Source organism: Stegostoma tigrinum, chromosome 8 (assembly GCF_030684315.1).
Source record: "Stegostoma tigrinum isolate sSteTig4 chromosome 8, sSteTig4.hap1, whole genome shotgun sequence".
Taxonomy (NCBI): domain Eukaryota; kingdom Metazoa; phylum Chordata; class Chondrichthyes; order Orectolobiformes; family Stegostomatidae; genus Stegostoma; species Stegostoma tigrinum.
This window is the reverse complement of record NC_081361.1, coordinates 42,672,391-42,700,341: the sequence shown is the minus strand read 5'-3', so window position 1 is coordinate 42,700,341 and position 27,951 is coordinate 42,672,391. Positions and strand designations below refer to the sequence as shown.

At 41.7% G+C, this 27,951-nt stretch overlaps 1 protein-coding gene across 2 annotated transcripts; it reads left to right on the top strand.

The window, feature by feature from the left end:
- The first annotated feature begins 97 nt into the window (after positions 1–97).
- On the top strand, positions 98–27,951 carry LOC125456441 (P-selectin-like). 2 transcript variants are annotated; one of them, XM_048539547.2, is made up of 10 exons: positions 98–208; positions 3,402–3,489; positions 5,150–5,533; positions 15,007–15,114; positions 16,175–16,360; positions 17,784–17,969; positions 20,232–20,417; positions 21,576–21,680; positions 22,715–22,742; positions 25,881–27,951. In XM_048539547.2, the coding sequence occupies exons 1-10, from the start codon at positions 206–208 to the stop codon at positions 25,885–25,887; spliced, it is 1,281 nt and encodes a 426-aa protein (XP_048395504.1). In that variant the 5' UTR covers positions 98–205; the 3' UTR covers positions 25,888–27,951. The 2 variants fall into 2 exon arrangements, with proteins under 2 accessions (XP_048395504.1, XP_048395505.1); XM_048539548.2 differs by lacking the exon at positions 3,402–3,489.

Genomic DNA, 27,951 nt, shown 5'->3' with positions numbered 1-27,951 from the left:
TTGACATTGCAGGAAGTTTGTTAGTTAGAAAATACAGTGGGGGGAGAATCACAGGTGTGGCCAAGGCTGAGGCATTTGGTTTGTAGATCAGCACAGAGCTGCACTGTGAGCTACTGCAGCTCACGGAAGAAAGCAAAGTTGTCTCCATGTAACAAAACGTCTCAGTGAAGTAAAACCGGGAGGGTCAAACAGGAAAGTTCCTGAAATGGTAAGTTACATTAATTTTATTCTGTTTTCATGGAACTTCATTGAAAGGTTCTGATGAATATACAGCAGGACCTGAAGTAAGTGTGGGAAAAAATGAAATTTTTTAAAGGATTAAAATGCCAAACAAAAAACACACAGTTGGCTCAACCAGTCTGTGAACTGTCATAAAAGGACATTTCATGTTGAGGAGTGAAAAAGGAGAAATTAGCCGTTTGAAAACATTGTGGTTTAAATAAATTTGAACTCTTTGAGTGCACAGTACAATTAATAATATTATGACAAAGTACTTAGACTAAAATGGTGTTTAACAATATAAAGGAGTTCATCATGTTGCCTCAAAGAACCACTGCTTGTTTTGAGTAGTGGTTAATTTTCTTAGAAAGGAGGTGAGAATTATACGAAGTCTGAAGTGAAGTTAGGCATACTTGGTGGCTAGGTTACTGTGATACAGCTATAATGAAAGCAATCTGTCAGATTTACTTGAAAATGAAAATGGTGACAAGATACAAGAGTCAATAGCTAAAATAAAAGTGCCAACATATTGTTGATGTGACATTACAGCAATGGACTAATTACAACTACAATGTAATTGATGTCTGAACGAGAAGTCTATAATCAGACATACTTAGGAGATACAATTTTGAGATACTTACGTCCACAGCTATCCAAAAATTGGATCATAAGTTGCCTGAGAATTGAACAAAGAAGAACAGTAATCAAGAGATGTTGATTTATTTCGAATTGATGCCCGTCACTCCTGAGATTCCCATCAAAAGGAAGTCTTGAATTCATACAGCACCATTCATGACCTCAGGATATTCCAAGTGTTTTACAGATAGCTACGTAATTTTTGAAATGCAGTTTCTATTGTAATGTGAAAACTTCAGCAGGTCCCACAAGCAGCAATACAAAAATATCTGGATAACTTACTTATAAAAAGTCATGTTGCTTCATTTTTGCAAATGGCCCATCCATAAATCTTAAGCCTTCAGATCATACTAAGCTATATAAGCAAGGCAGATATTCAAGTGTGAGTTAGCAAATGAACAGATGACGTGCCAAATTGGACAATGCAAGGTAATACACAGTGATACAAACATAAGAAACATTGATATATGGTTACCGGATGGGTGGAATTGAAAAGCAGTGAAGTTATGATAAACTTATATAGATCCTTGGCTCAATCAAGCCTCCAGAACCGTGAAGAATTTGAGTCTCTACGTTAAAGGGTATTGGGGCATAGAGTAGATGCAAAAAATATTTACAAATATCATTCTAGAACTGAAAGTTTAAGCCTATGAGGAAAGAAAAGGAAGGGTAGAAGGATGACCCAAAGGTTTTCAGGCCTGTGAAAGAGATTGATGGGATAGAATGTTTTAATTAATGGGTGAGACTGAAACTAGGGGCCATATAGGATTATTAAACATACTTCCAGATGAGAATTGAGAGAAATGTCCTTATAAGAGAGTTGTTAGGTTATAGAACTCAGACCACAAGGTGTTTTGAGACAAATAGCATATATGTATTGGAGGGGAATATTGATAAACTCATGAAGGAGAAAGGAATAAAAAAATGTGTTGATGCTGTTGAATGATTAAGGGTGGGGTAAGATATGCATAGGGCAGAAACATTGACATAGACCTGTACAGGAATATGACCTATTTCTGTGCTAGAAATGCTTTGTAGTACTTTTGAAAATGAATTGGAAGTACGTAATTCAAATCAGAAATGTTTAGTAGTGTTATAATTTACTAATCATTTATGGAGTGTTAGGGTAGTTGTTGGAAAGTTATCCAATCAGACATTAAATTTAAACTCAAACTGTGACATTGGTAATAAATCATTCATAAGCTGTTACGTGAAAATCATGCAAAAATGGTTATTATACCTGTAGAAAAGTGGAAAAAAATTCAGAGGAGAATACAAGAGATAGTATGATGCTGCTTGGCCTGCTGTGTTCATCCAGCTCTACACCTTGCTATCTCTAGAGAAGAATACAAGAATAGTTCCAGGTTTGAATCATTCAGAAAGCGCATGGAAACAAAATCCATGCTCATTAAAATTGAACTTTGAAGTTTGAGTGGGGTGGGGGCTTGTGGTGAACATGTTTCAATTACATTCAAGTTTTAACAGAAGACTAAATGATTGGATTAATAAAGAGCTACATTGCACTAAGGACATGAGTTAAACTTGCTATAAAAATACCTGTTTCTATTTATGAATTGTAAGTGTTGCACAATATTAATATGGATGAATCATATGGAAAGAGATGATTAGCCCATCAAGTCTGCACTCTCCCTCTGAAAAGCATCCCACATTTACTATGGTATCCCTGGACACAATGGGCAATTTAGCATGGCCAATCCACTGAACCTGCTCATCTTTGGAGAGAAGGAAGAAACCAGAACACCCAAAGGTAACCCACGCAGACACAAGGAGAACACACAAACTCCACACAGACAGTCACCCAAGGCTGGGATTGAACCCAGACCTCTGGCATTGCAAGGTAGCAGGGCTGACCACTGTGCCACCCTGAGCACACAGGGATTTGACATGAAAGCTTATTTAACATGAATGGATTAACATCTTTGTTAAAATAATGATCAGAGGATTGACGTGCAAACATATTAACATCTCATGAATATTCATGGATAATAAGTATCTTGCAAATACTAACTCAGTTGCTGCATCCAAAGCAAATTGGTGAACAAACTATGATTTGTTCTCATGGTTTGATATAGACAAGAGGCACTCATGTCACAGCACCGAGTTTGGTTTGAGGCAGAGCCATTGCATCATTCCTTTCTGTAAACATTGGAAAAATACTCAAAGCAAAGGAGAATTAAAATAATAGGGGACCGTGCAGCAAATGGGCTAGTTTTCGATAATGTAACACTTTATTAACACAGCGTCTGTACAGGCACCACACCCTTACGTCCTCTTGTGCCAAAACACCCTGTTCTATGAAAAAGAGATGAAAATGGGTGAGGCCATAGTCATGGCACAGATAGGGGCGGAGTCATTATGGTTACACGTATAATAGATCTTTTATTTCATTAAAAACAATTCCTTGAAGTGGCTGGGATTTGTTTTTATATAAAAATACAACTGTCCATACCTAGGCTCTGCAGTTTGATGTGCAGACTGTGTATGTTATTTATATCAAAAATACAATCTTTGTTTTCTTTCAAAAGGGCAATTTTGTGGAAAACGGTGCTCGACAAAAACATTACCAGATTCAGAAGGGTATTGTTCACATCTGGCTTTTCACTCTACTTCTTGGTAAGGTTTTACTCTCCTGTTTTTCTGGAAGAGCTTTAGTGCCAGTGTAAAAACACAATATTTTAGGAACACTTACATAGGCATATCCCAGAAGGAGGTGTGTGACAGCCTCCTTCTGTAGCCACTTCAAGGGCAGTGTGCGGTGGTGCAGAGAATCCAGGCATGCATAAAGGATCTCACAGGCAAAGCCCTTCTCACCACCAGCTAAGCGATGTCCTGGTGCTTGTTGCACCAGATGCTGAGGCATTCTGCCAAATGACTTTGGCAGTCTGCACAGGGAACCACTCAATAAGATCCCACCCTCTCCCTTCCCCGAAGGGTCTTGAGGGCGTTACGTGCTGATCACTGCCTGAGGAACTTGTGGTTAAAGGCGTTTTTCTTCATAAATTTCTCCATGAAGGACAGTCCAAATACTTGGAGCATTTTGCGGCTACAAAACCAAGCCCATCCTTTGCAATATCGGGGAGAGGTAGAACCTCAGTAAGTCGAGACACTTGGCATTTGCATATTGAGAATCTACACACAACTTGATACAAAAGTGAGGAAGTGTCTTTGGGAGAGCCCCCCGCACGAATTAGCTTATGCATCCTTCCCACATGGTGATCTAGCTGCCCACTGCTGGTTTAATAATTGGATGTGGCCTTGAATATTATTTGCCCACATACGTACCTCAGTTGGCAGGGGGGCACTGAGGCCATCCACAGGCCCTGGATCTAATCAGGGGAAAGGCAGAGTGGACTGATTAAATAACCTCCCCTGCAACCAAACTCAGCGCAGGCAAGGAATTAGATATTGCACACAGAAATGACAGTAACTTCAGCTTTGCACCTTCTTCAAATTACAGGAATTGCCCCAGATTGGAATCAGCACTCTTGTCCATTTTCAATTTCCTTGACTTGTTCAAAATGAGCTCTGTAAACAAGGAGATGGGATGAGCAGAAAAGAGACACATGTTGGGCTCAGTTGGTGAGGATGGACTCAAAATGTTATCTCTGCTTTCTCTCCACAGATGCTCCCAGACATGTTGAGCTTCTCCAGCAATTGCTCTTTTTGTTTCAGATCTTCAGCATCCACAGTTCCTTGTTTTATTTTGGTGAGGGAGAGATTAGGATGTCAGAGAGACCGTGGCCTCAGTTAACATGAGCTCAATGGAAGATAAACCCCTCTCAGCCACTCATCAATGTTCTGTTTTAAAGAGAGATTTTTCATCACCACCTCCTGAAATTAACAGTTCTGAAGAAGGGTCACTGGACTTGAAACATTAACCATGTTTCTCTGTCCACAGGTGCTGCCAGACCTGTTAAGTTTCTCCAGCAATTTCTGCTTTTGTTTGTTTGAAATGAGCCTGTTCTGTGTTTAATCTGACATTACAGTGAACAATTGAAAACATAAATGGGTGTCTAAACTGAAAATAGATTGTGTTGAAAGTGATGAACAGGTTTACAAGTCTCCGCAGGGAGGAAAGCTCGGCACAAGCTCACAGCTTTTTCTCAGAACTGGAAGATAAGAGATTGTTTAACAGCTGTCTTTCAAATTTACTTCTAAAGGAGGCACTTGCAAGCGAAATATTAACCAGCATTTACACTTTACAGCTGCCGGTGAATCACTTTTGTATTTCTAACACTTGGTTTTATCACAAGAAAATTGATTGTTTTTTCAGAACTGGCAGTTTGGGAAGGAGTTCAGAGCTGGAACTATAGCTATTCAACAACAGATATGACATGGCCCGATGCCAGAAACTACTGTCAACATTTCTTCACTGACCTCGTTGCAATTCAGAACCATGAAGAAATTGACCATCTGAATACAGTGATACCGAGGAACCCGACTTACTACTGGATTGGAATAAGAAAGATTAATAATGCTTGGACTTGGGTTGGAACGAACAAAACACTGGATGAAGAGGCAGAAAACTGGGCTGCAGGTGAACCAACTCCTGGTGCTGAAGATTGTGTCGAAATTTATATAAAGAGAACAGAAGATGCAGGAAGGTGGAATAATGATCCCTGTCTGGAAAGATCAAAACGAGCCCTATGCTATTTAGGTAAGATAATTTTGTCAACTTCTGCATAGAATGTATTTAAGGGCTGGTAGCCCAGGTGGGCAAATGAAAACAAGAGTTAATTTTAAAAGTTTAGTATTTAAAATAATATTAATTTAAGAATTTGGATGATGAAGGAGTCTTAGTGAGTTGCTGCAAATCAATTTGTAAATGGTACACGCTCCTGCCACTGTGTGTCAATGCAAAGGGAGTGAATGTTGAATGTGGGAATTGAAGTGCATAATTAAGTTAGCTGCTTTGTCCTGAGTGTTGTTGGAGCTGCATCCATCCGGGCAAGTGGGGAATATTCCATCACACTCCTGACTTGTGCCTTGTAGATTGTGGACAGGATTTGGGGAGTTAGGAGTCATGTTAATTGCTGCAGAGTTCCTAGACTCTGACCTGCTCATTTAATTACAATACATAAATGGCTGGTCTGCTTCCGGTTATGGTTAATAGTAAACATCAAGATTTTGATGGTGACGGCTTTAATTTTAATTGAGTATCAAAGGGATATGGTTAGATTGTATGTACCAGGTTGGAGATGGTCATTGCCAGACAGTTGAATTGTACAAATTTATTTGCCTCTTATGAGCCCAAGCCTGGATATTGTCCAGATTTTGTGGCATATGGACATAACTTCAGTATCTGATTAACAACGAATGTTGCAAAGTACTAAACAGTCATTAGTCAACATCCCCACTTCAGAACTTAAGGTGAAAAAATGATCTTTGATGATACAGCTGAAGATGTTTGAGTCCAGGAGAATACATTTAGGAATTCCTGTAGAAATATCCTGAGACTGATAGGATTGATCCGAACAACAACAATCCCATCCTGTTTGCCCTGATTCCGGTGATTTTGTGGGGTCTGGAGTCAATGTCATCACGACAACCCCACCCACACCCATGTGCCTCCAGGATCATGCATTTCTCCACTGCACCTTCCATGTCCAATCATATTTCCCCTAAAATGTCATGTCCCTTCAACACACACTCATATTGCCTATGTTCCCTCCATGCCCCATCATATCCATTCATTCAGTAACCACAATTATTCATGACCTCTATCATGATAGCTGAAATTCTTTGAAATATTAGTAAGTGCTAAAAAAAATCATCCATTTATACGCTGCTTGAACGCTTTGTTCCTTTTAAGGGCTTATTAAACTCAATAAAACACAAGCATTCAAGCTCCTTTTGAATAAACGCTCTCTTTCCTTGGTGCTCATAACTGTGTCAAAATAAATAAACTCGTAAAAACCTCATTGAAAGATCTCAGAGAACAGTTAACCTAATATCACTATTCACAGTCGTGCAATAAAACAAACAAACAGACTGTCAACACTGTTGAATGCAGAAAAGCGTGAGAAATAGATAAGGTATTCCACTGCTTGTGAACGCAAGCATAATTTTGGTTAATTTAATGGCCCATTACCTTTCAAGGACAGAGCTCTGTGATCAGTCGCTGCGTTGGAAACATGCTTAACTTATCACATACCATCACATTAGAGCTTTGAAGTTAGAAATGTCTGTTAAATGGTTCCCGGCTCCACTACAGGCTTTCCCACACAGCTGCAATCTGTCAAAATGCAGCCAGAAGCATTAATTTTACTGAGTTACTGAATTCCCCCACTGCAAAGCACAAGGTCCAGTCATTTATCCCTTGCAGAATGATTAGACCTAATGTCTGCTGACGCATCTGATCCAGCTTCTGATTACCTGAGTCTCTTAGCTGTAGGTGTTCATGACCATACATACAAAGAATGATTTGGAATTTATAGGTAAACGTAAATCCACAACATAAAATCTCAGACAACGGAATATCTCGCTGTAGCTTAATATTTTGTGATAGCCAGACATCCTTGGTGCAATATATGGAAACTCAGAACCCTCAGAATAGCCACTCTCTCATCTTAGATGGGTAATTCATTCACACATCTGAGGTATCCTCTCTGTTTACTGTTGTGTCTGACAATGGGTTTATGTCGCAGAAATGCTGGCTGTCCTTTGACACAGTACTCTCTGAGCTGAGCATGTTCCTTGTCAGGCTTCCCTGACTTAAATCAGTTACTGAGCAGTTGTGCGTAGAGTCGTGGCTGTTATTGATGTAAACGTTCCAAATTTTTCCATGAAAACATCATTTCCTAGTTCAGACCTCGCCACAGGGATGTGTGGCAAAGCCCCTATTGTTTTCCTGGCATATATGTTACCTTTGCATTGAACCTCAAGTGAAGTCTGAATTGTTATACTCACAGACGCATTTTGCTACCTCCTCAGATTTGAAGTCACTAAGAGTTTCTTCGTTAAGTGAAGATGAAAATATGAATCACAGATTTTTCACAAGTTGCTAATATTTCTTATGTTTTCACAGCATGTCACTGTTCCGTTTCTATCAGTGAATGGGATGCATGGTAAATTAGCCTACGCTTTCCATCAATCTGAAAGATTACAGCTCTCAGACAAGGAGGAAATTCATCTGCAGCAATAATAGTCCATAGCTCAGGTCATAGTAAGCTAAAATATCAGATGAATATTAATATGTCTTTAATTTTCTCAAAAGACCATTTGTTGTGCTTTCTATCAGCAGCGTGCATTGTCTTGTCACAGACTTCATCCAACTGTTTCCCTCTCTTTGGGCTGTATCGTTTACACCTTTCCCCCTCCCCCAACTCTACCTCCTGCTTTAAAAACAACTTTTCCCATCCAACATCAGTTCTGAAGAAGGGTCACTGGACCCAAAATGTTAAATCTGATTTCTCGCCATGAAATACTGCCAGACCTGCTGAGATTTTCCAGAAATTTCTGCTTTTGTTTCTTTTTGTACAACTGCTTTGTTTAGCTGCATAAGATCCATACAGCTGCTCAGAGTTCTGTTAGGGGTTGGGGCCAAATCATGAATCATAGAATCCCTACAGTGCGGAAACAGGTCCTTCGGCCCAACGAGTCCACACCAAACCTCAGAGCATCCCACCAAGACCCATCCCTCTATAACCCACCTAATCTACACATCCCTATGAGCAATTTAGTGTGGCCAATCCACCTAGCCTGCACATCTTTGGGCTGTGTGAGGAAACTGGAGCACCTGGAGGTAACCCATGCAGACATGGGGAAAATGTGCAAACTCCACACAGTCACCCAAGGCTGGAATTGATCCCAGGCCCCTAGTGCTGTGAAGCAGCAGTGCTAACCACTGAGCCAACCTGCCAACCTGCCACCCCACCATTTCTGTTCAAAACTTGTTGATTCTGCTAGAAATGAAATAGCCAAAGTACAGTCAATTTTCTGCTTCGTCTTTGGTAGGATTAGAGATGAAGAAAGTTTTCTGTCGTAACAGAATAACTGCCTTCATTTCAGGATGTTGAGTGATGTGTGCTGTCTGCAGCTTTCCTAGTCCTTTCAAGAGCTGTGGAAATTCAGCTCTGAAGTTCTTAGGTTGATCTTCTTGTTTTTTCTCTACAGTGTAGATCAGATGTAAGCCAGAAAGGGCTTTCCTGTTTAACAGTGAACAACCTTGCTTTTGGAGAAAAGATACAGTTTCAAAGAATTTCACTCAATGTTTTGAAGGATTTCATTCAGTTGTTCTATGAACTTGCGTTCTATGTCTCTATGCCATTTTGTTTGTAATTGCTGAAGAGAACTTTTCTCAAGTCCCGGCTCAGTATCAGAATAGAAACCGACACATCTATGTCTAGAGATAATGGGAACTGCAGATGCTGGAGATTCCAAGATAATAAAATGTGAGGCTGGATGAACACAGCAGGCCAAGCAGCATCTCAGGAGCACAAAAGCTGACGTTTCGGGCCTAGACCCTTCATCAGAGCTGATGAAGGGTCTCTGATGAAGGGTCTAGGCCCGAAACGTCAGCTTTTGTGCTCCTGAGATGCTGCTTGGCCTGCTGTGTTCATCCAGCCTCACATCTATGTCTAGCTTGTTTCCGTTCCTTTATTAGGAGGTCAGCACTCCAGTAGCTTCTGCTTGGTCCCTTGCCCTGTCCAAGGAAAGGCTTCTCCACATCATTAATACGTTATATTTCATGAAAATTGCCATCTTTTGAGGGCTTCTCTGTTGGTTTATTCTGTTAGGCCTGCTGTTGTGAAACACAGTTTGGAAATGACCCAGAGATAGCAGGAATTGCCGATGCTGGATAAGCTGAGGTAACAAGGTGTGGATTTGGATGAACACAGCAGGCCAGGCAGCATCTTAGGAGCAGGAAGGCTGATGTTTGAGGACTGGACCCTGCTTCAGAAATGGGGGAGGGGAAGGGGATTCTGAAATAAATAGGGAGGGAGGGGGAGGCAGATAGAAGATGGATAGAGGAGAAGGTAGGTGGAGAGGAGATAGACCGGTCAAAGAGGCGGGGATGGAGCCAGTAAAGGTGAGTGTAGCTGGGGAGGTAGGGAGGGGATAGTTCAGTCCAGGGAGTATGGTCAGGTCAAGAGGGGGTGTGGGGAAATGAATTAGTAGGTAAGAGATGGGGGTGGGGCTTGAGGTGGGAGGAGGGGATAGGTAGGAGGAAGAACAGGTTAGGGAGGCAGGGACAAGCTGGACTGGTTTGGGGAACAACACCTCATATTCCCCTTGGGAATCCTGCAGCCCAATGACATCAATGTGGACTTCACAAGCTTCAAAATCTCCCCTCCTGCAACCGTATCCCAAAACCAGCCCAGCTTGTCCCTGCCTCCCTAGGCTGTCCTTCCTCCTACCTATCCCTTCCTCCCACCTCAAGCCCCGTCCCCATCTCCTACCTACTAGCCTCATCGTACCCCCTTGACCTGTCTATCCTCCCTCGAATAACCTATCTCCTCCCTAACTCCCCACCTACACTCACCTTTACTGGCTCCATCCCTGCTTCTTTGACCTGTCTGTCTCCTCTCCACCTATCTTCTCCTCTATCCATCTTCTATCCGCCTCCTGCCCCCTCCCTATTTATTTCAGAACCCTCTTCCCATCCCCCATTTCTGAAGAAGGATCTAGGCCCAAAACATCATCTTTCCTGCTCCTCTGATACTGCCTGGCCTGCTGTGTTCATCCAGCTCTACACCTTGTTATCTTGGAAATGACCCTTCTTCTTGAATAAATGACATTGCACCTGTCTGGCAAAAGGATGTTGACACCTGTGTTTCTCCCCAGCACAATGTTAACAGTTCACTAGGGTGGAAATTGACTGTTTTTCCTGCTTCCCCTATGTATAGCCACCTCTGCTTCTAAACTGAGCATGCTCCACTGAGTTGATCATTTTTAGGAAATGGTTGTCTTGACATTCTGAACCACTGATCATTTTATTTTCAGATCTCAGCTTGTCTGATCAGTTGAATTGACCTGTGAAATGTTAAATCATCCCTTGACTTCAAGTAGTCAGACAATATTTGAAAGTGTTACACTCCATAAATAACTGTCCCTGATTAGTTCATCTTTTCAGTTGCAATGTCAGTAGTCTCTGCATGTTGATCCAGATCATTGATAAAAGTATCAGTAATCTGTAATTTGTAGATTGAAGTAGGCACTGAGTGTTTATTAATGTTTCATGTATAACTTTTTCTTCATTGATGCATTGTTTGACTAGACCAAGCATGACGCACTGTAGTGTAACCTGCTTATATTTGAGGTGAGACCAGACATGGGGAAACACATGGTAAATCTTTGGCACCAGTTCAGCTATACTTCTGATTGCTTGGCACATGTTGAAAGGATGCCAGTAACTGACTGACACTTGTGCTTTCACTCACTCAACATGACTGTGGTTTCAAATAGTCTTGAGTCTGCAAGAGAGAAGACCATGTAACGTTGTATCACTTCCTGCGATGATGTATACTATATCTCATCAGCCTTGAACAGCCAGATTTAACCCATTAAACTGCAGCTCTGAAAAGGGCAGGGATTGTGAGAGGTGGAGTTCAGGCCAAAGAGGTGAGAGCTTGGCTCCAGACATGGGAAAGTGGAAGGGAGAAAACTCTGTGACAGCAGAATCACCTCGCCACCCGAGGTGAGGAAGAGCGAACCTGTCAGCTCCTGTCCCAGCAATCTCTTGTGCCTGAGCTCCTTCCACCAGCCTGAACACTGCAGCAAATGTGAGGCAGCCCATTCTGACCATTTGTTGGCCACTAAAAGACCTCAGTTTTGGTGAGGGACATGGTTGGTTGGTCCTACCCAGTAAGCATTGATGGAAAGGGCACTGCCAAAATTTTCCTGGCTCCTCCCCTGTGAGCACATTGAAAATTTAGCCACTGCCAGAGTGATTTTCCCAATCTATCTAAAGGTTGATTGAAACCATTTAAAGTATTGCTAGCAATTTCTTGGCTATGATCACCTGCTAAACATAACCATGGAATTAAACCTTCCTGTGTCCAAGTAGACATTGAATCAGGAGTGAAGTGAGGGAAACTTCTTTACTTAAAGAATGATCTTTCTTTGGCAAGATGTTTTAAAATACACATGAATATGTTTGGCCTATTGGTAAACTGAGGATATGCAGACAATAGCGTGAAAAACTTTAGAATTGGGAGACTGGATTTAATGGGAAGGTGGAATACTAACTGCCACTAGGAGCAACATTGGTTCGGGGTGGATTGGCTTACAAAATGTTAACATCACAGCAATAGCACACTGGGCGGACAAAACAGCCTGAGGTTCAGAGTTGTGCCCCACAGAGAGGACAAGGAGGCCTCACCTTTGAACAGCTGCCATTCTAACTGATTAGCTGACAGTTTGAGCAGTCCCAGAACGATGAGACTCCGTAATAGATGCTGCTAAATGTTCAGCTTTTAGGACAGGGATAAATCAGAGGGCCAAGGAAAGAGGTGAGAAAAGGTTGGGGGGGTGTCATGTTTTGGAGGGCAGGAGGAAGGAATGAAGACATGTGGTAACCTTTTGGGGGCACAGCCCCGATGCACATAGGGTACTCTTGGACTGATGTGATCTCCTGTTTTCCCATCTTTTCAAAGAAATTCTTTCAAAAAGACCTTATGCAGTCTGGCTTCTCTGACACTGCCCTGCATTTTATGTTCTGGACAGGGTAGCTCAAGACTGTTAGTTGCCAATTAATCAGGCAGTTAAGGGCTTCAGTAGGTATAAGCGTGCATGGCCTTGTGGGGATGTACCCAACTTGTATTATAGACTACTTGCATGCGAAACAGCATAAGCAGCAAGTGATAGACAGAGTTAAGCAAATCCACAACTAACAGATGAGACCTAAGGTCCTGCCACATCCAGCCATGAATGGTAGTGGACAATTAAACAACTCACTGGTGGAGAATGCTCTACAAATATCACCATCCTCAATGTTGGAAGAGCCCAGCACATTATTGCAAAAAATAAGGCTGAAACATTGCCAGCAAACTTCAGCCAGAAATGCCAAGTGCATGCTCCACCTTGACCTCCCTCTGTGGTCCCCAGCATTACAGATACCTGTGTTCAGATAATTCAATTCACACTACGTGATGTCATGAAATGGTTGGAGACACTGGATACTGCAAAAGCTACAGAATCTGGCAACATTCCAGCAATATTACTGAAGACTTCTGCTCCATAACTTTCCATTCCTGTAGCCAAGCTGTTTCAATAGAGTTACAGCACTGGCATCTACTCAACAATATAAAAATATTGCATAAGTATGTCTTGTACATAAAAAGCAAGACAAATCCAAGCCGGGCAATTATCGCCCCATTAGTCTCCTCTCGATCATCAGTAAACAGATGGAAGGTGTCATCAACAGGGCTATCAAGCGGCACCTGCTCAGCAATAACCTGCTCAGTGGTGCCCAGTTGGGGTTCTGCCAGGGCTGCTCAGCTCCTGACTTCATTACAGGCTTAGTTGAAACATGGACAAAAGAGCTGATTTCGAGAGGTGAGGGGAGAGTGACAGCCCTTGACATCAAAGCTGCATTTGACTGAGTGTGGCACCAAGAATCCCTATCAAAACTGGAATCAATGGATACCACGGGGCAAATGCACTGCTGGTAGGAGTCGTAGCTGGCACATAGGAAGGTGGTCATGGTTGTTGGAGACCAGTCAACTCAGCTCCAGGACATCTCTGCAGGAGTTCCTCAGGGTAGTGTCCTTGGCCAAATATCTTCAGCTGTTTCATCAATAACCTTCCTTCCATCATAAGGTCAGAAATTGGGATGTTTGTCAATGATTAAACAAGATTCAACACCGCTTGTGACTCAAATTTCTAATGTGTGCTACAAGACAGCATGAACTTCTCTACAAGTGAAATAGTAAGTAAGAATTTCTACCATTGTTTGTTATCCAGGTGGGATCAACAATTATTCTATATTGATCTGATTCTAAACTCTGTTTCCTTCTCCTTGGGCTGGGGTTTACAGCTTCCTGCCGGGTATGCTTTCATGGGAGGAGATACTGACACAGGTCATGTTCAAATGTAACAAGATTTGGACAATATTCAGCCCTGTGCTCACAAGTGGCAAGGAGCATTCACGCCACACAAATGTCAGGCTATGACCAATCACAGACAATCTAATCAATCCCTCTTGACTTTCAGTAGTGCCACCATCACTGAATCACTCACCATCAACATCCTGGAGGTATCATTGACCAAAAGCTCAACTGGACTCACCACATAAATATTGTGGCTACAAGAGCAGGTCAGAGGCTAAGCATACTGCAGGGAGTTACTCACCCCCTGACTCCCCAAAGCCTGTCCACCATCTACAAGGCACAAGTCAAGTGTGTGATGGAATACTACCCACTTGCCGGGATGGGTGCAGCTCCAATGCCACTCAAGAAGCTTGACACCATCCAGCATAAAGCAGCCTTCTTGATTGGTACAACATGCACAAACATTCACTCCCTCCACCACCAATGCTCAGTAGCAGCAGTGTGTACTACCTACAAGATGCACCGCAGAAATTCACCAAAGGTCTTCAGATGGCATCTTTCAGACCTTCAAATACTCCTACCTAGAAGGTTATGTGAAGCAGTTACAGGGGAATGCCACCACCTCCAAATTCCGCTCTAAGCCACTCACCGTCCTCATTTGGAAACACTGTTGTCGGGTTGAGATCCTGGAATTCCCACCTTAATGGTATTGTGAGTTAGCTCACAGCATGTGGACTGCCGTGATTCAAGACAGCAGCTCACTACCACTTTCTCAAGAACAACTAGGGCTGGGCAGTAAGTGCTGGCCAGTCAATGATGCCCGCATGTGACGAAATGAATGAAAAAACTAACTAGGGATGGGTGGGACTGAGGTGGGCTGGACACCTGAAATATTGAATGTGCCTCTTGCCATGAAAGCACATCTGGCAGGAGATTGCTTTCCAGCCCCGGGAGAAGGAAACAGAGTTTGGAATTAAGTCAAGGCAACACAGACCCAAACTGAATAGTTTGTTCTCCTCTGGTGTGAGTTCTCAGTGACAGCCAAAGATGATTGTAAAATGAGTCCCTGTTGAATTTTGAGTGTTTGCCACTATGTTTGCTGCAATGTATGTGAGTTTGTATTATTTTCTCTAAACAGCTTCTTGCAAGTCAAATTCATGCAGTGGTCATGGACAATGTGTGGAAACTATTGGAAGTTATACATGTCAATGTTATGAAGGATTCTATGGACCAAAGTGTCAATCTGGTAAGAACAATATCATTGCTATGAATAAATGAACTCTGAAATTGTATTGAATTATTACAAATCCCTTAGCTTATTTCTGTGAAGTCACTTTTGCCTGCTTCATTGCCTTAACAAAGCAATAACCGATTTATTTTGCTCCTCTGATGCTGCTAGGCCTGCTGTGTTCATCCAGCTGTACACCTTGTTATCTCAGATTCACCAGCATCTGCAGTTCCTACTATCTCTGAACCGATTTACTACAGTGTTTTCATTCACACCAAGCTATTTCTATTTGTGCTGTTTTTAAATTTAAGACACTGGTTTAAGTTTGTAATTACGTTCAATAATAAACTGTTCTGTGTGTTAAGTACATTTTAATTCTAACACGATTCTGCTCTTGGAAGGTGAACAGAGATATCACATCATAGGTCAATCTGTGTCGTCAGGATTTTAACAGCATCTGAGAATTTGATGGAGAGAATGAGAAAGCACGAAGAGAGTGAAATAAAACATGAAAGACAAAGATTGCTTGAAACAGTAAAGAAAAAACAATAAACAAGAAATGGAAAACACAATACAGAGAGCCAAAATAAAATTAGGAAGACAGAAGAAAAAGAGAACGATGAAGTGGGAGACATGAAAGGCAGTATTCAGAAGGGAAGAAATCCCAGTGTGAGGAATCAGATCCTGACACTTTGATGCTTAATACATCAGTCCATCAATGTGACTCACATCATTCAGGAGCCTGCATATTCTTCGACAAAGATTTTCATGACATTAGAGATTTGGATTATAACTCAACTTGAAACTTTAGTGCCTAAAAAGTTCTAAATTAGTAAATCACATGGAAATTTGTATTTTGCATGCAAATTTATTACTATTAGCCAAAGCACTTACTTTTCTAATGGATGTCCAAATTGATTAATAATCTCATATTTAAGTCTTTTCAACATCATTCAAATTATAATTATTATTAATGAAGATTAAAGAAACACTTTTTCCACAGGCATCGAGAATATTCCTGGGTAATAGGTTTATATATAACTACAACAATTATTCAATTCTAAATCTTCCATTCCAGCTGTGAAATGTGAAATTCCAAAGATCCCTAGAAATGGGACCAGCACATGCTCCCATCCAATTGGAAACTTCAGCTATCGATCAAGTTGTGACTTTGGATGTGTGGAAGGTTTCTTGTTGAATGGGTCTGCGACTCTTCAGTGTGAGGCCTCGGGAACGTGGTCATCATCATTCCCAACCTGTGAAGGTAATGTGCAAATTAGATTCAGCTTTAATAAGCACTCTCACTAAGATAATTCCATCACACTGCACTGAACATCTTTAATCACACTGCAGTTCAGGTCATGGGATGGATTCTTGCTAGGTTTGGATTACTTGGAAGCCCATTCAAAATGGTGGGGCGGACACTATAATCGAATTCCTGATTTCCATTCTGATGTTTTCCAATTTTTAGGAGTGCCTTTTAGGGATACAAACTGCTTCATACTATGAGCCTGCACTGCGGACGCCAGACCTCAGTAACTACATTGTGGAGAAAGGAATGTCACACACATCTGTTACTATAGGGTTTGTTGCTTCTATATTGTGAGTGGTAGATCAATGGTCATAGAAACTCCATAGTTGCACAGGGTCATTGAGAGGTCATTGGGGGTTGGAGAATCTTAGCACAAGCCTCATCCCTGCCTGTTGGAAGCTGACAGTGTTTTGATTTAAAATATGGTTGGATCGTGGGAACGATATACCTGGCAAAAATTTTAATCCCGTGCATTTATATTGATACCGCCAACAGCAAAATAGAAATTTTACTGCAAAATAAAAGATTCCAATTCCGCCTGTGCAGTTGAACAGTGTACCACTCTCAATGTTCCTGCCCAAGCGACTATGAGCTGCACCCATCCAAATGGAAACTTCAGCTTCAACTCTACATGTGACTTCCACTGTGCAGCAGGGTTTACACTGCAGGGCTCACAGAGGCTCCAGTGCAATGCAACAGGAATGTGGACAGCTACAGGTCCTCACTGTGAAATTACAGACTCAAATAAGATCCACTAATAGAAAGAGAACATTTCAGAAGCAGATTTTAGAACATGTTAGCGGGAACACCCAAGTAGTAATTTTTTGTCTGTTTGATTTGACATCAAATGGGTAATTTCACTAATGCAGCATTCAGAGTGAGCAGCTACACTTGAAGGGGACATTGGTGAGAGAATTATAACTAGTGTTATTGTCCTATCTATGATAACTATTCCTTTCCACTGTGACCCTTCATTATGGAGTTGTAACAATGAATTGACTGACCACGTCATGAACTGATGAAGTTAGGAGATCCCTGGAGAAAGATATTCATTCATGGAGATTTCAGGTAAAACTCAATTTTTAACATCAGTGGTTGAGCAAACTTTATGTACATTTTTTGATTTATTTGTAACACTGATGATATTCAGCAGATAAATCTGTTTATTATTTCTTAATAAGTAAATCACTTGTTTTTCTAATGGATACCTAAAATGATAATTAAATTCACAAGAAAGTCTCGTGATCACGAAATAAATTATCATGCTTGTCAATGAAGACTAAAGAAATATTTTTTACAGGCATCGAGAATATTCCTGGTTAATATGTTTTTATATAAATACAAGTATTGTACAATTGTCAATCTTCCATTCCAGCTGTGAAATGTGAAATTCCAAAGATCCCTAGAAATGGGACCAGCACATGTTCTCATCCAATTGGAAACTTCAGCTATCGATCAAATTGTGACTTTGGATGTGTGGAAGGTTTCTTGTTGAATGGGTCAGCGACTCTTCAGTGTGAGGCCTCAGGAATGTGGTCATCATCATTCCCAACCTGTGAAGGTAATGTGCAAATTAGATTCAGCTTTAATAAGCACTCTCACTAAGATAATTCCATCACACTGCACTGAACATCTTTAATCACACTGCAGTTCAGGTCATGGGATGGATTCTTGCTAAGTTTGGATTACTTGGAAGCCCATTCAAAATGGTGGGGCGGACACTATAATCGAAATCCTGATTTCCATTCTGATGCTTTTCAATTTTTAGGAGTGCCTTTTAGGGATACAAACTGCTTCATACTATGAGCCTGCACTGCAAACACCAGACCTCGGTAACTACATTGTGGAGAAAGGAATGTCACACCCATCTGTCACTATAGGGTTAGAGATAATGGGAACTGCAGATGCTGTAGAATCCAACATAATAAAGTGTGAAGCTGGATGAACACAGCAGGCCAAGCAGCATCTCAGGAGCACAAAAGCTGACGTTTCAGGCCTAGACCCTTCATCAGAGAGGGCGATGGGGTGAGGGTTCTGGAATAAATAGGGAGAGAGGAGGAGGCGGAACGAAGATGGAGAGAAAAGAAGATAGATGGAGAGGAGAGCATAGGTGGGGAGGTAGGGAGGGGATAGGTCAGTCCAGGGAAGATGGACAGGTCAAGGAGGTGGAATGGGGTTAGTAGGTAGGAAATGGAGGTGCGGCTTGGGATGGGAGGAAGGGATGGGTGAGAGGAAGAACAGGTTAGGGAGGCAGAGACAGGCTGGGCTGGTTTTGGGATGCAGTGGGGGGAGGGGAAGAGCTGGGCTGGTTGTGTGATGCAGTGGGGGGAGGGGACGAACTGGGCTGGTTTTGGGATGCGGCGGGGGAAGGGGAGATTTTGAAGCTGGTGAAGTCCACATTGATACCATTGGGCAGCAGGGTTCCCAGGCGGAATATGAGTTGCTGTTCCTGCAACCTTTGGGTGGCATCATTGTGGCACTGCAGGAGGCCTATGATGGACATGTCATCTAAAGAATGGGAGGGGGAGTTGAAATGGTTTGCGACTGGGAGGTGCAGTTGTTTATTGCGAACCGAGCGGAGGTGTTCTGCAAAGCGGTCCCCAAGCCTCCACTTGGTTTCCCCAATGTAGAGGAGGCCACACCGGGTACAATGGATACAGTATACCACATTGGCTACAATGGATACAGTATACCACATAAGCAGAGGTTCACCTGCACATCTGCCAATGTGTTATACTGTATCCATTGTATGACTTTCCATATTAAGCAGAGGTTCACCTGCACATCTGCCAGTGTGGTATACTGTATCCATTGTACCCGGAGTGGCTTCCTCTACATTGGGGAAACCAAGCGGAGGCTTGGGGACCGCTTTGCAGAACACCTCTGCTCAGTTCGCAATAAACAACTGCACCTCCCAGTTGCAAACCATTTCAACTCCCCCTCCCATTCTTTAGATGACATGTCCATCATGGGCCTCCTGCAGTGCCACAATGATGCCACCCGAAGGTTGCAGGAACAGCAACTCATATTCCGCTTGGGAACCCTGCTGCCCAATGGTATCAATGTGGACTTCACCAGCTTCAAAATCTCCCCTTCCCCCACCGCATCCCTAAACCAGCCCAGTTCGTCCCCTCCCCCCACTGCACCATACAACCAGCCCAGCTCTTCCCCTCCCCCCACTGCATCCCAAAACCAGTCCAACCTGTCTCTGCCTCCCTAACCTGTTCTTCCTCTCACCCATCCCTTCCTCCCACCCCAAGCCGCACCTCCATCTCCTACCTACTAACCTCATCCCACCTCCTTGACCTGTCCGTCTTCCCTGGACTGACCTATCCCCTCCCTACCTCCCCACCTATACTCTCCTCTCCACCTATCTTCTTTTCTCTCCATCTTCGGTCTGCCTCCCCCTCTCTCCCTATTTATTCCAGTTCCCTCTCCCCATCCCCCTCTCTGATGAAGGGTCTAGGCCCGAAACGTCAGCTTTTGTGCTCCTGAGATGCTGCTTGGCCTGCTGTGTTCATCCAGCTCCACACTTTATTGTCACTATAGGGTTTGTTGCTTTGATAGTGTGAGTGTTAGATGAATGGACGTAGAAACTCCATAGTTGCACAGGGTTATGGGGGGTCATTGGGGGTCGGAGAATCTTTGCAATAAGCCTCATCCCTATCTCTAGGAGACATACAGTGCTTTTATCTAAGATATAGTTGGATCATAGGAAATACATACCTGGCAAAAAAATGAATCCTGTGTATTTATATTGATACCATCATCATCAAAATATAAATTTCACTGCAAAATAAACTATTCTAATTCCCCTGTACAGTTGAACAGTGTACCACTCTCAATGTTCCTGACCAAGCGACTATGAGCTGCACCCATCCAAATGGAAACTTCAGCTTCAACTCTACATGTGACTTCCACTGTGCAGCAGGGTTTACACTGCAGGGCTCACAGAGGCTCCAGTGCAATGCAACAGGAATGTGGACAGTGATAGCCCCCTACTGTGCAGGTATGGACTCACATAAGACCCACAAATAGAAAGAGAACATTTCCAAAGCAAATTTTAGAACATGTTAGCCATGTTCTCCAAATAGTCATTTTTTTTTGCATCTGATTTGACATCTAATTCAATAATACAGCATTAATGGAGTTCATGTCAGGGGTTGGATGCTCACTGTGTTTAGATTACTTGGAGCTCTTTCAAACTGGCAGGCAGATGACTGCTCCAATATTTTCAACTGAATTCCCAATCTTTCCTATGTTTTCAAGTGTTTAAGAGTGCAGACTGGTACACATCATGAGTATAGAACACAGAACACCAGACCAGCTAACCTCTTTTTTGGAGGTGGAAATGGAACATCCGTCTTTCTCTATATGTTCATTGTTTCTATACTGTGAGTAGTGGATGAATGGACATGGAAGTTCCATACTAGCATAGGGGGCTTAGAAGTGATCATATTTGTTGCACCAGCAACAATAAGCAAACTCAAAACTATCCAGATTAAAAAGCAGACTCTTTGCTTCCCCTGTTTCCACACTTTGAATCATTCACTCCATTATGAGATTTTGATTGGTCAAAATAAACCAGCATCCATCAAAGGACCTTATAAAACTGTCAATTAAATATAGCCCACAGTTTCCATCATAGCACTCTAAGTAGCCCTATCGAGCTAAATCCCTTTATGAGGTTTAGAATCCTGCCAAACATTCATGATGAGATTCCTCGAACTGTCAACACAGAGAACTCGATATAATGATGACTTTGAAGCTGACTGAAACTGAGAAACATCTGTAAATTTTTTAAAGGCTCAGTAAATGAATTCTCAACTCAGGAAGGTGGGCATTTGTACTGTTAGTTCAAAGAGTCAACAAATCTCTAAATTTTAAACTGATATAAAAATCCAAGAACAGCAGACAGAAGACAACTTGAAACCAGATCTTACAGCCAGATCTCTCTTTTGCAGCAGCAATGATAGGATCATAATTAACAGTTGGGTTTCTGCTGTCTTCAGCAGTTCTCAAACTAATTCAAGCTACTCTACCTCTACTTCAGTTGAGTTGGCTAACAGTCCATACTGTGAACTAGAAATTGAATTTCTGAATTTATCCAACGCAGGCCCACATAACGTCACCATCATTTTTTTATAACTTTTCTTCCTTATTTTAGGTACCCTGAAGGAATATAATTCAACAAAACTTATCAGCATTTGTGTTGGTTCTTCAGTCTGCCTAATTTCAGTGTTAAGTGCTGTCATTCTCTGTCAAAAGAAAGGTAATGCTTTTCTTTCCTTAAATTACACCTTTTTATACTTTGACCTTTTACTAACCAACGTTGTGTCTCTTTGATGTACACATAATAAAGGTGGAAGAGATGTAATCAATAAGTGATGATTAAATAGCAACATTATTGGTTTATGGTCAGATTGACTGCCCAGACAGTGCACAACTTAAAAACAGGGAAAACAAATTGTAGGTAACACAGTGTGGTGGAGCTGAAGGAACACAGCAGGCCAGGCAGCATCAGAGGAGCAGGAAAGTTGACGTTTCGGGTCAGGACGCTTCTTCAGAAGCGTCAACCTTCCGGCTCCTCTGATGCTGCCTGGCCTGCTGTGTTCCTTTTGCTCCACACTGGGTTATCTCTGACTCCGGCATCTGCAGTATTTACTATGTCTGAAAAAATTGTAGGTATAGCCTTAATGTCATTTCGCAGCTGACACAGCACAGGGATATGCAGAGGCATTATTTTAAGATTTTGCAATTATTACTTTCTAATCAAACACACTAGTTTGCACACAACAGTTATTGAGGCAGATTTTGCGAGAAGGAATCCTGTTGTGCGTCTTTCTATGGGGTTTTACAAGGCAAGCTGTAGGGTGTAGAACTTCTCAGGAAATCTGGGACATTTGTAAAGAGAACAAGCAAACTTATATCTGGGAGCAAATAAGTGTTAAATCAGGTGCATAAAATCAAATAAAAAGAAGAAAGAAGAATTGGATAAAGAGAGAAAGATAAAAGCAGCAGATAGGTAAAGTTTGAAATATTTTTATTTGTAAATTTTCACCACTGATTAAAAGCTGATGGAAAAAGGACTCCACAGATGTAAAAGTTAATTTTTCAGTTTCAGAGAGGAATGGAAAATCTTAACCTGGTATTGACCATCTTCTGGTGACAGGAGATGTCAGATGCGACAATGACCGGTTTGAAAGTGATCCTACACATGTACATTGAAACAGAATTATCATGCAATACTTTGTTTATTTGAGAGCTGAGATGCACGTTAATATAATTCCTGTGTTTGCTTTCTAGTGATGAGGAAAGGGTTTTCTCCTATAAGGTAATATGTCATATCTATTTGTGTGAAATAAAATGCACTTCATTTGGCTGCTTTTCCAATGTTTGAATTATTGAATTCATACATAGAATGATGACTGTAGCCAATAGGTTTGAAACCTTGACTTATTACATATCCAAATGTCTTATTGGGTCATTCATTCACTTGGATCATCAGACAGTAAATGGTCTCATTACCGATACTCCAAGTTCCACAGGTTACCCTCTGATCAGATTATCATGCTCTAATTCAACTCTTACTTTCTGTTTCCAACATTTCATTTTCCAATTAATCTCTTCAACTTTGTCTTTTTGCCCCTCGCTTCAGGCATTTCTATTGCTCAGCTCTTCATTCAATTTATTATTCCTGATGTTGACCATTTCCTCCTTTCGCTTTGTTCTATTACAGGCCTGGCAGCTTTGCTTAGTTCATTTTTCTCCTCCTAATACTGTCCACAGGCTTGGTATCACCTGATCATTGGTTTTCTTTTCTCCTCGTTTGAACTTTGGTGTTGACCTGGTGTTACTCATTGATGAAAAGAAAACATTTGAGCAAACTATTTTCATCAATTGTCTCTGTTTCTGTATACAACTTTCTCCTTAATAGGCATAAGTGGCCTAAAAATGGTACCAGTGTCTTCATTCATGTGTGATTGGCTAGTGTCACCATCAATCACACTATACAATGTTATACAATGTTGCCAGCCACTACATGGGAGCTCCACAACTGCCTTTGTTTTTGATCGGGAGATTATCCCCAGTACCAGCCAGAAACTGGGAAAAGCAAAGACTGCCTGGATCAGAAGATAATTTTAAAATTCAGCAAGTCAAAACAGTTTTATTTTCTAAGTCATAGCAAAGAGTCACTCCAAAGGAGTCAGAGACTTACATAGAAAATAAGAGTAGGGGTAGGCCATTCAGCCCTTTGAACCTGCTCGTCATTTAATATGATTATGGTTAATCATCTAACTCAGTATCATAGAAATTAGAACATAGAAAAGTACAGCACAGTACAGGTCCTTTGGCCCACGATGTTGTGCCGTGGAATAATCCTAATCCAAAAATAAAATAACCTAACCTACATTCCCCTCAATTCACTGCTGTCCATGTGCATGTCCAGCAGTCGCTTAAATGTCACTAATGACTCCGCTTCCACGACTACCACTGGTAAACTATTCCATGCGCTCACAACTCTCTGGGTGAAGAACCTCCCTCTGATGTCTCCTCTATACCTTCCTCCTAATACCTTAAAACTATGACCCCTCGTGGCAGTCAATCCTGCCCTGGGGAAAAGTCTCTGGCTATCGACTCTATCGATGCCTCTCATTACCTTGTGCACCTTGATCAGGTGACCTCTCTTCATCCTTCTCTCTAGAGAGAAAAGTCCGAGCTCAGTCATCCTCTCCTCGTAAGACAAGCCCTCCAGTCCAGGCAGCATCCTGGTAAACCTCCTTTTCACCCTCTCCAAAGCCTCCACATCTTTCCTGGGCGACCAGAGCTGGACACAATATTCCAAGTGTGGTCTCACCAGGGTTTTGTAGAGCTGCAGCATAACCTCACGGCTCTTAAACGCGATCCGCCCGTTAATGAAAGCCAAAACACCATATGCTTTCTTAACAACCTTATCCACCTGGGTGGCAACTTTGAAGGAGCTATGCACTTGAACACCAAGATCCCGCTGTTCCTCCACACTGCCGAGAATCCTGCCTTTAATCCTATATTCAGCATTTAAGTTCGCCCTTCCAAAATGCATCACTTCGCATTTATCCAAGTTGATCTCCATCTACCATTTCTCAGCCCAGCTCTGCATCCTGTCAATGTCTCGCTGAAGACTGCAATAGCCCTTGATACTATCAACGGCACCTCCAACCTTTGTGTCATCAGCAAACATACTAACCCACCCCTCAACCTCCTCATCCAAGTCATTTATAAAAACTACAAAGAGCAGAGGCCCAAGAACAGAGCCCTGCGGGACACCACTCAGCACTGACCTCCAGGCAGAATACTTACCATCTACAACCACTCTCTGCCTCCTGTCAACCAACCAATTCTGAATCCAGACAGCCAAATCACCCTGTATCCCATACCTCCTGACTTTATGAATGAGCCTGCCGTGGGGAATCTTATCAAATGCCTTGCTGAAGTCCATGTACACCACATCCACTGCTCGACCCTCGTCAACCTGTCTCGTGACTTCCTCAAAGAACTCCATAAGATTTGTAAGGTATCCTTTACACTTCCTCAAAGAACTCAATAAGATTTGTAAGGTATCCTGTTCCTGCTTTCTCCCTGGACCCTTTGGCCCTAAAAGGTATATCTAATTTATTCTTATAAGTCTTCAATGTTTTGATCTCAACTGCTTTCTGTGTAAAATAATTCCTCAGGCTCACCACCTCAGTGAAGTAATTTGACTTCATCTAAATGACCTGCCTCATATCCTTAAAATGTGACCCCTGGTCCTGGACTCCCTGGTCATCAGCAACATCCTTCTTCCGTTTACTCTATCTAGTCCTGTTAGAATTTTATTGGATTCTGCGATACACCCTCCTCATTTTTCTAAACTTCAGTGAATATATTCCTAAGTGATCCAGTCTGCCTTCGTATTGTCAGTCCTGCCATCTCAGTCTGGGAAACTATCCTCTTCCTACTACAGCCAGGACATCGTTCTCCGATAAGGAGACCAAAACTGCACACAATATCCAGATGTTGTCTCACTGAGCCCTAATGTAAACCACTCAGATCAGTCCTGGGAGTACTGAACTGGTGGGACTACAATCCAGTGAGCTGGCAATGTGGCTCACAGCCTTTACACGATTATCATCGTAAAAGGATGTTTAAATGAAACATCAAACGCAGTGGAATCTCTAAAAGGAAAGAAATGTCAAGAATGCTTCTATGACCTGTTCAGAAATCTATTTAAGAAAAGTGTGGTTTGATCTTTTACTTAATAAATGTAAGCTTTTCTTCAAATTGTAACTCAACTATCAATAATTATGAATATAATGAAGCAACTAACTAGTTAACGCCCTGGTTAGACTACCTCCAATGAAGAAAGCATACACCACATTAGTTAGAATCCTACGTTTGAAATGCTGTGATTATATTATGAAAACAGCTTCTCACTTTTATTCCTTTATTACAGCACTTAAATAAACTGACCAACTCCAAGACTCAACCAGAAAAGAAAGGGAATGTTCGAGGGCTGAGGCACTTACTTTCTTCACAAGAATTGGAGGATTTTGTCACATGACTCACTAGAAAATGCAATATGTATTCAAGTTGAGAATAATACCACCTTTTAAAACAATGGAGTGAGATTCTGTTTAAATGTGAAAGTGTAACGATTAAATTTCTGCTTATTGTGAAGAGAGGCCAAAGTTTATGTGTTCCACATGATCAGTCATCACTGAGCATTTCTGGAGATCCTAGAAGCTGCCCTGTATCTCATTAAAGCTTCTTAAAATGTGTAAAATATTGATAAAGTTGATTTCCTTTATTCACTAAGTCATTTGGGCTGATAAATGTGTATGAATGGGCGGTCATGTTTTTATTCTGCGTTAACAAAATGCAAGTCGGTCTTTTTTGTTTTAGAAATGCACACTCATCTCAAGTCTGACTTTTGCCCAAGGTTTTAATTCCGTAACCAAGGTAACCAACAACAGTAATACAGAGCGGGAGAAAAGTCGATGTCGTGGTAGCTGGTAGAAGGCTTAGCTTCCAGCATCATTATTCAGGTCTTAAAACCTCACCACTTGGCCCTTCGACCTAAGTCCCCTGTGTCCCTTGCATGCCCCCCGCCCCATGCACCCCATGAACTCCTCATATCCTAACAATCACTTCATTCTCCTTTACTCCATGATCCCTCATTATCTCCATATCTTTTCTAATCCCCACTTCAAATCCCCCATGCCCTCCCCATACTCACCATATAACCTCCATAGCCACCTACCCAGTATTCATGATGTACAAGCTCTCAGAACTCTGCAACAGCAAGAGTTGTAATTAAGTGATAAGAATCCTTTAGCAATCATTTCACATTCAAATCTGTCATTGACACTACATCATAAACAGTAAGCCAATAGAACATGTTCAATTCCTGAAGTATCTAAAACCAAATAAGATTTTATACAGGAAGCAAGAGTGTGCAATTGTAACTTTATACTTTACACTGTCAATCACTCCACTGTGTATCAGGGTCAACAGAGCTGGATTGTCTGTCAGAATGTTCCAGGCTCTTCAATAGATTTTCCCAAAGGTCATAAACTTTCCAAATAGGCGTGCTTTTGAAGGTCTTCCAAATAATGAGCAAAACTAGAGTAGGAAAAGCAGTTCAAACATTCCTGTAGTTGTCACAATTAGGACCCCAGCTTCAGAAGATTGCATTTGAGCGTGCATTTTTCTTACTCACAGCTTTCTCAGCCTGTGAAAAGTCCATATGGCACGAGCGTGGGGTTTGGCCAGGCAGAAAACATGTTTTTCCATCAGAAGAAACTTTGTTCAGATTTCATGGCCCAATTCCATCAAAGATGAAAGTCTGGCCTGAGAGCTCAGCAGTGACAGCAAGAGCATCCTTTGATGGTGTAGCTACTAAAAGCAGCACACAGCTGAACTTCTCACAGCAGCAAGTTCCAGAGTCAATTCCTGTTCTTGTGCTGAGACACTTAACCTCAGTTGGAGTGCAGTATGACAATGTCCTGACAAGAGTTGTATCAGAGAGACTCTCTTTGTTAGCTTGCAAGGAAAGGTCAAGGGAAAGGGGAGATTGGTTTGACATTCTGAAGAGAATTAGCATGTTTTTCACAATGTTAACAAGTTTCAGCAATAAAAAGAAACTGAAACTGTGACACCTAATGCCTTAAAATAAATTACATGGGAAACAATACTGTAAAGCCATACAAAGATTTCTAGGGGAAAAGAAATTGAGGGAAGTTGTTGAGCACTTTGGATTGATCCTACATTATATCAATGACTGCACTTAAAAAAAATTGCATTGGTTGTAAATTGCTTTGGGTTGTCCTGATGTTATGGAAGGTGTTATATGCAAGATTTTCTTTTGTTCAGTTTGATTTGTCAAAGAGGAAGGAGTTTTTACAGTTTTGGTGTCGCTAACAATTTTCAATGCATTTTGACTGTACCCTTCCAAATTTTACCTCTCATTCTATGACATAATAGCTAGCCAAGCAAATGATTCCAAAATAAACAAGTTAATGTTA

Excerpts from the sequence above, each read along its gene's own strand:
- LOC125456441 (XM_048539547.2), top strand. Across the intron at positions 5,534-15,006 it reads ACGAGCCCTATGCTATTTAG|CTTCTTGCAAGTCAAATTCA; the intron begins GTAAGATAATTT and ends TTCTCTAAACAG. Across the intron at positions 21,681-22,714 it reads CATTCTCTGTCAAAAGAAAG|TGATGAGGAAAGGGTTTTCT; the intron begins GTAATGCTTTTC and ends TTTGCTTTCTAG.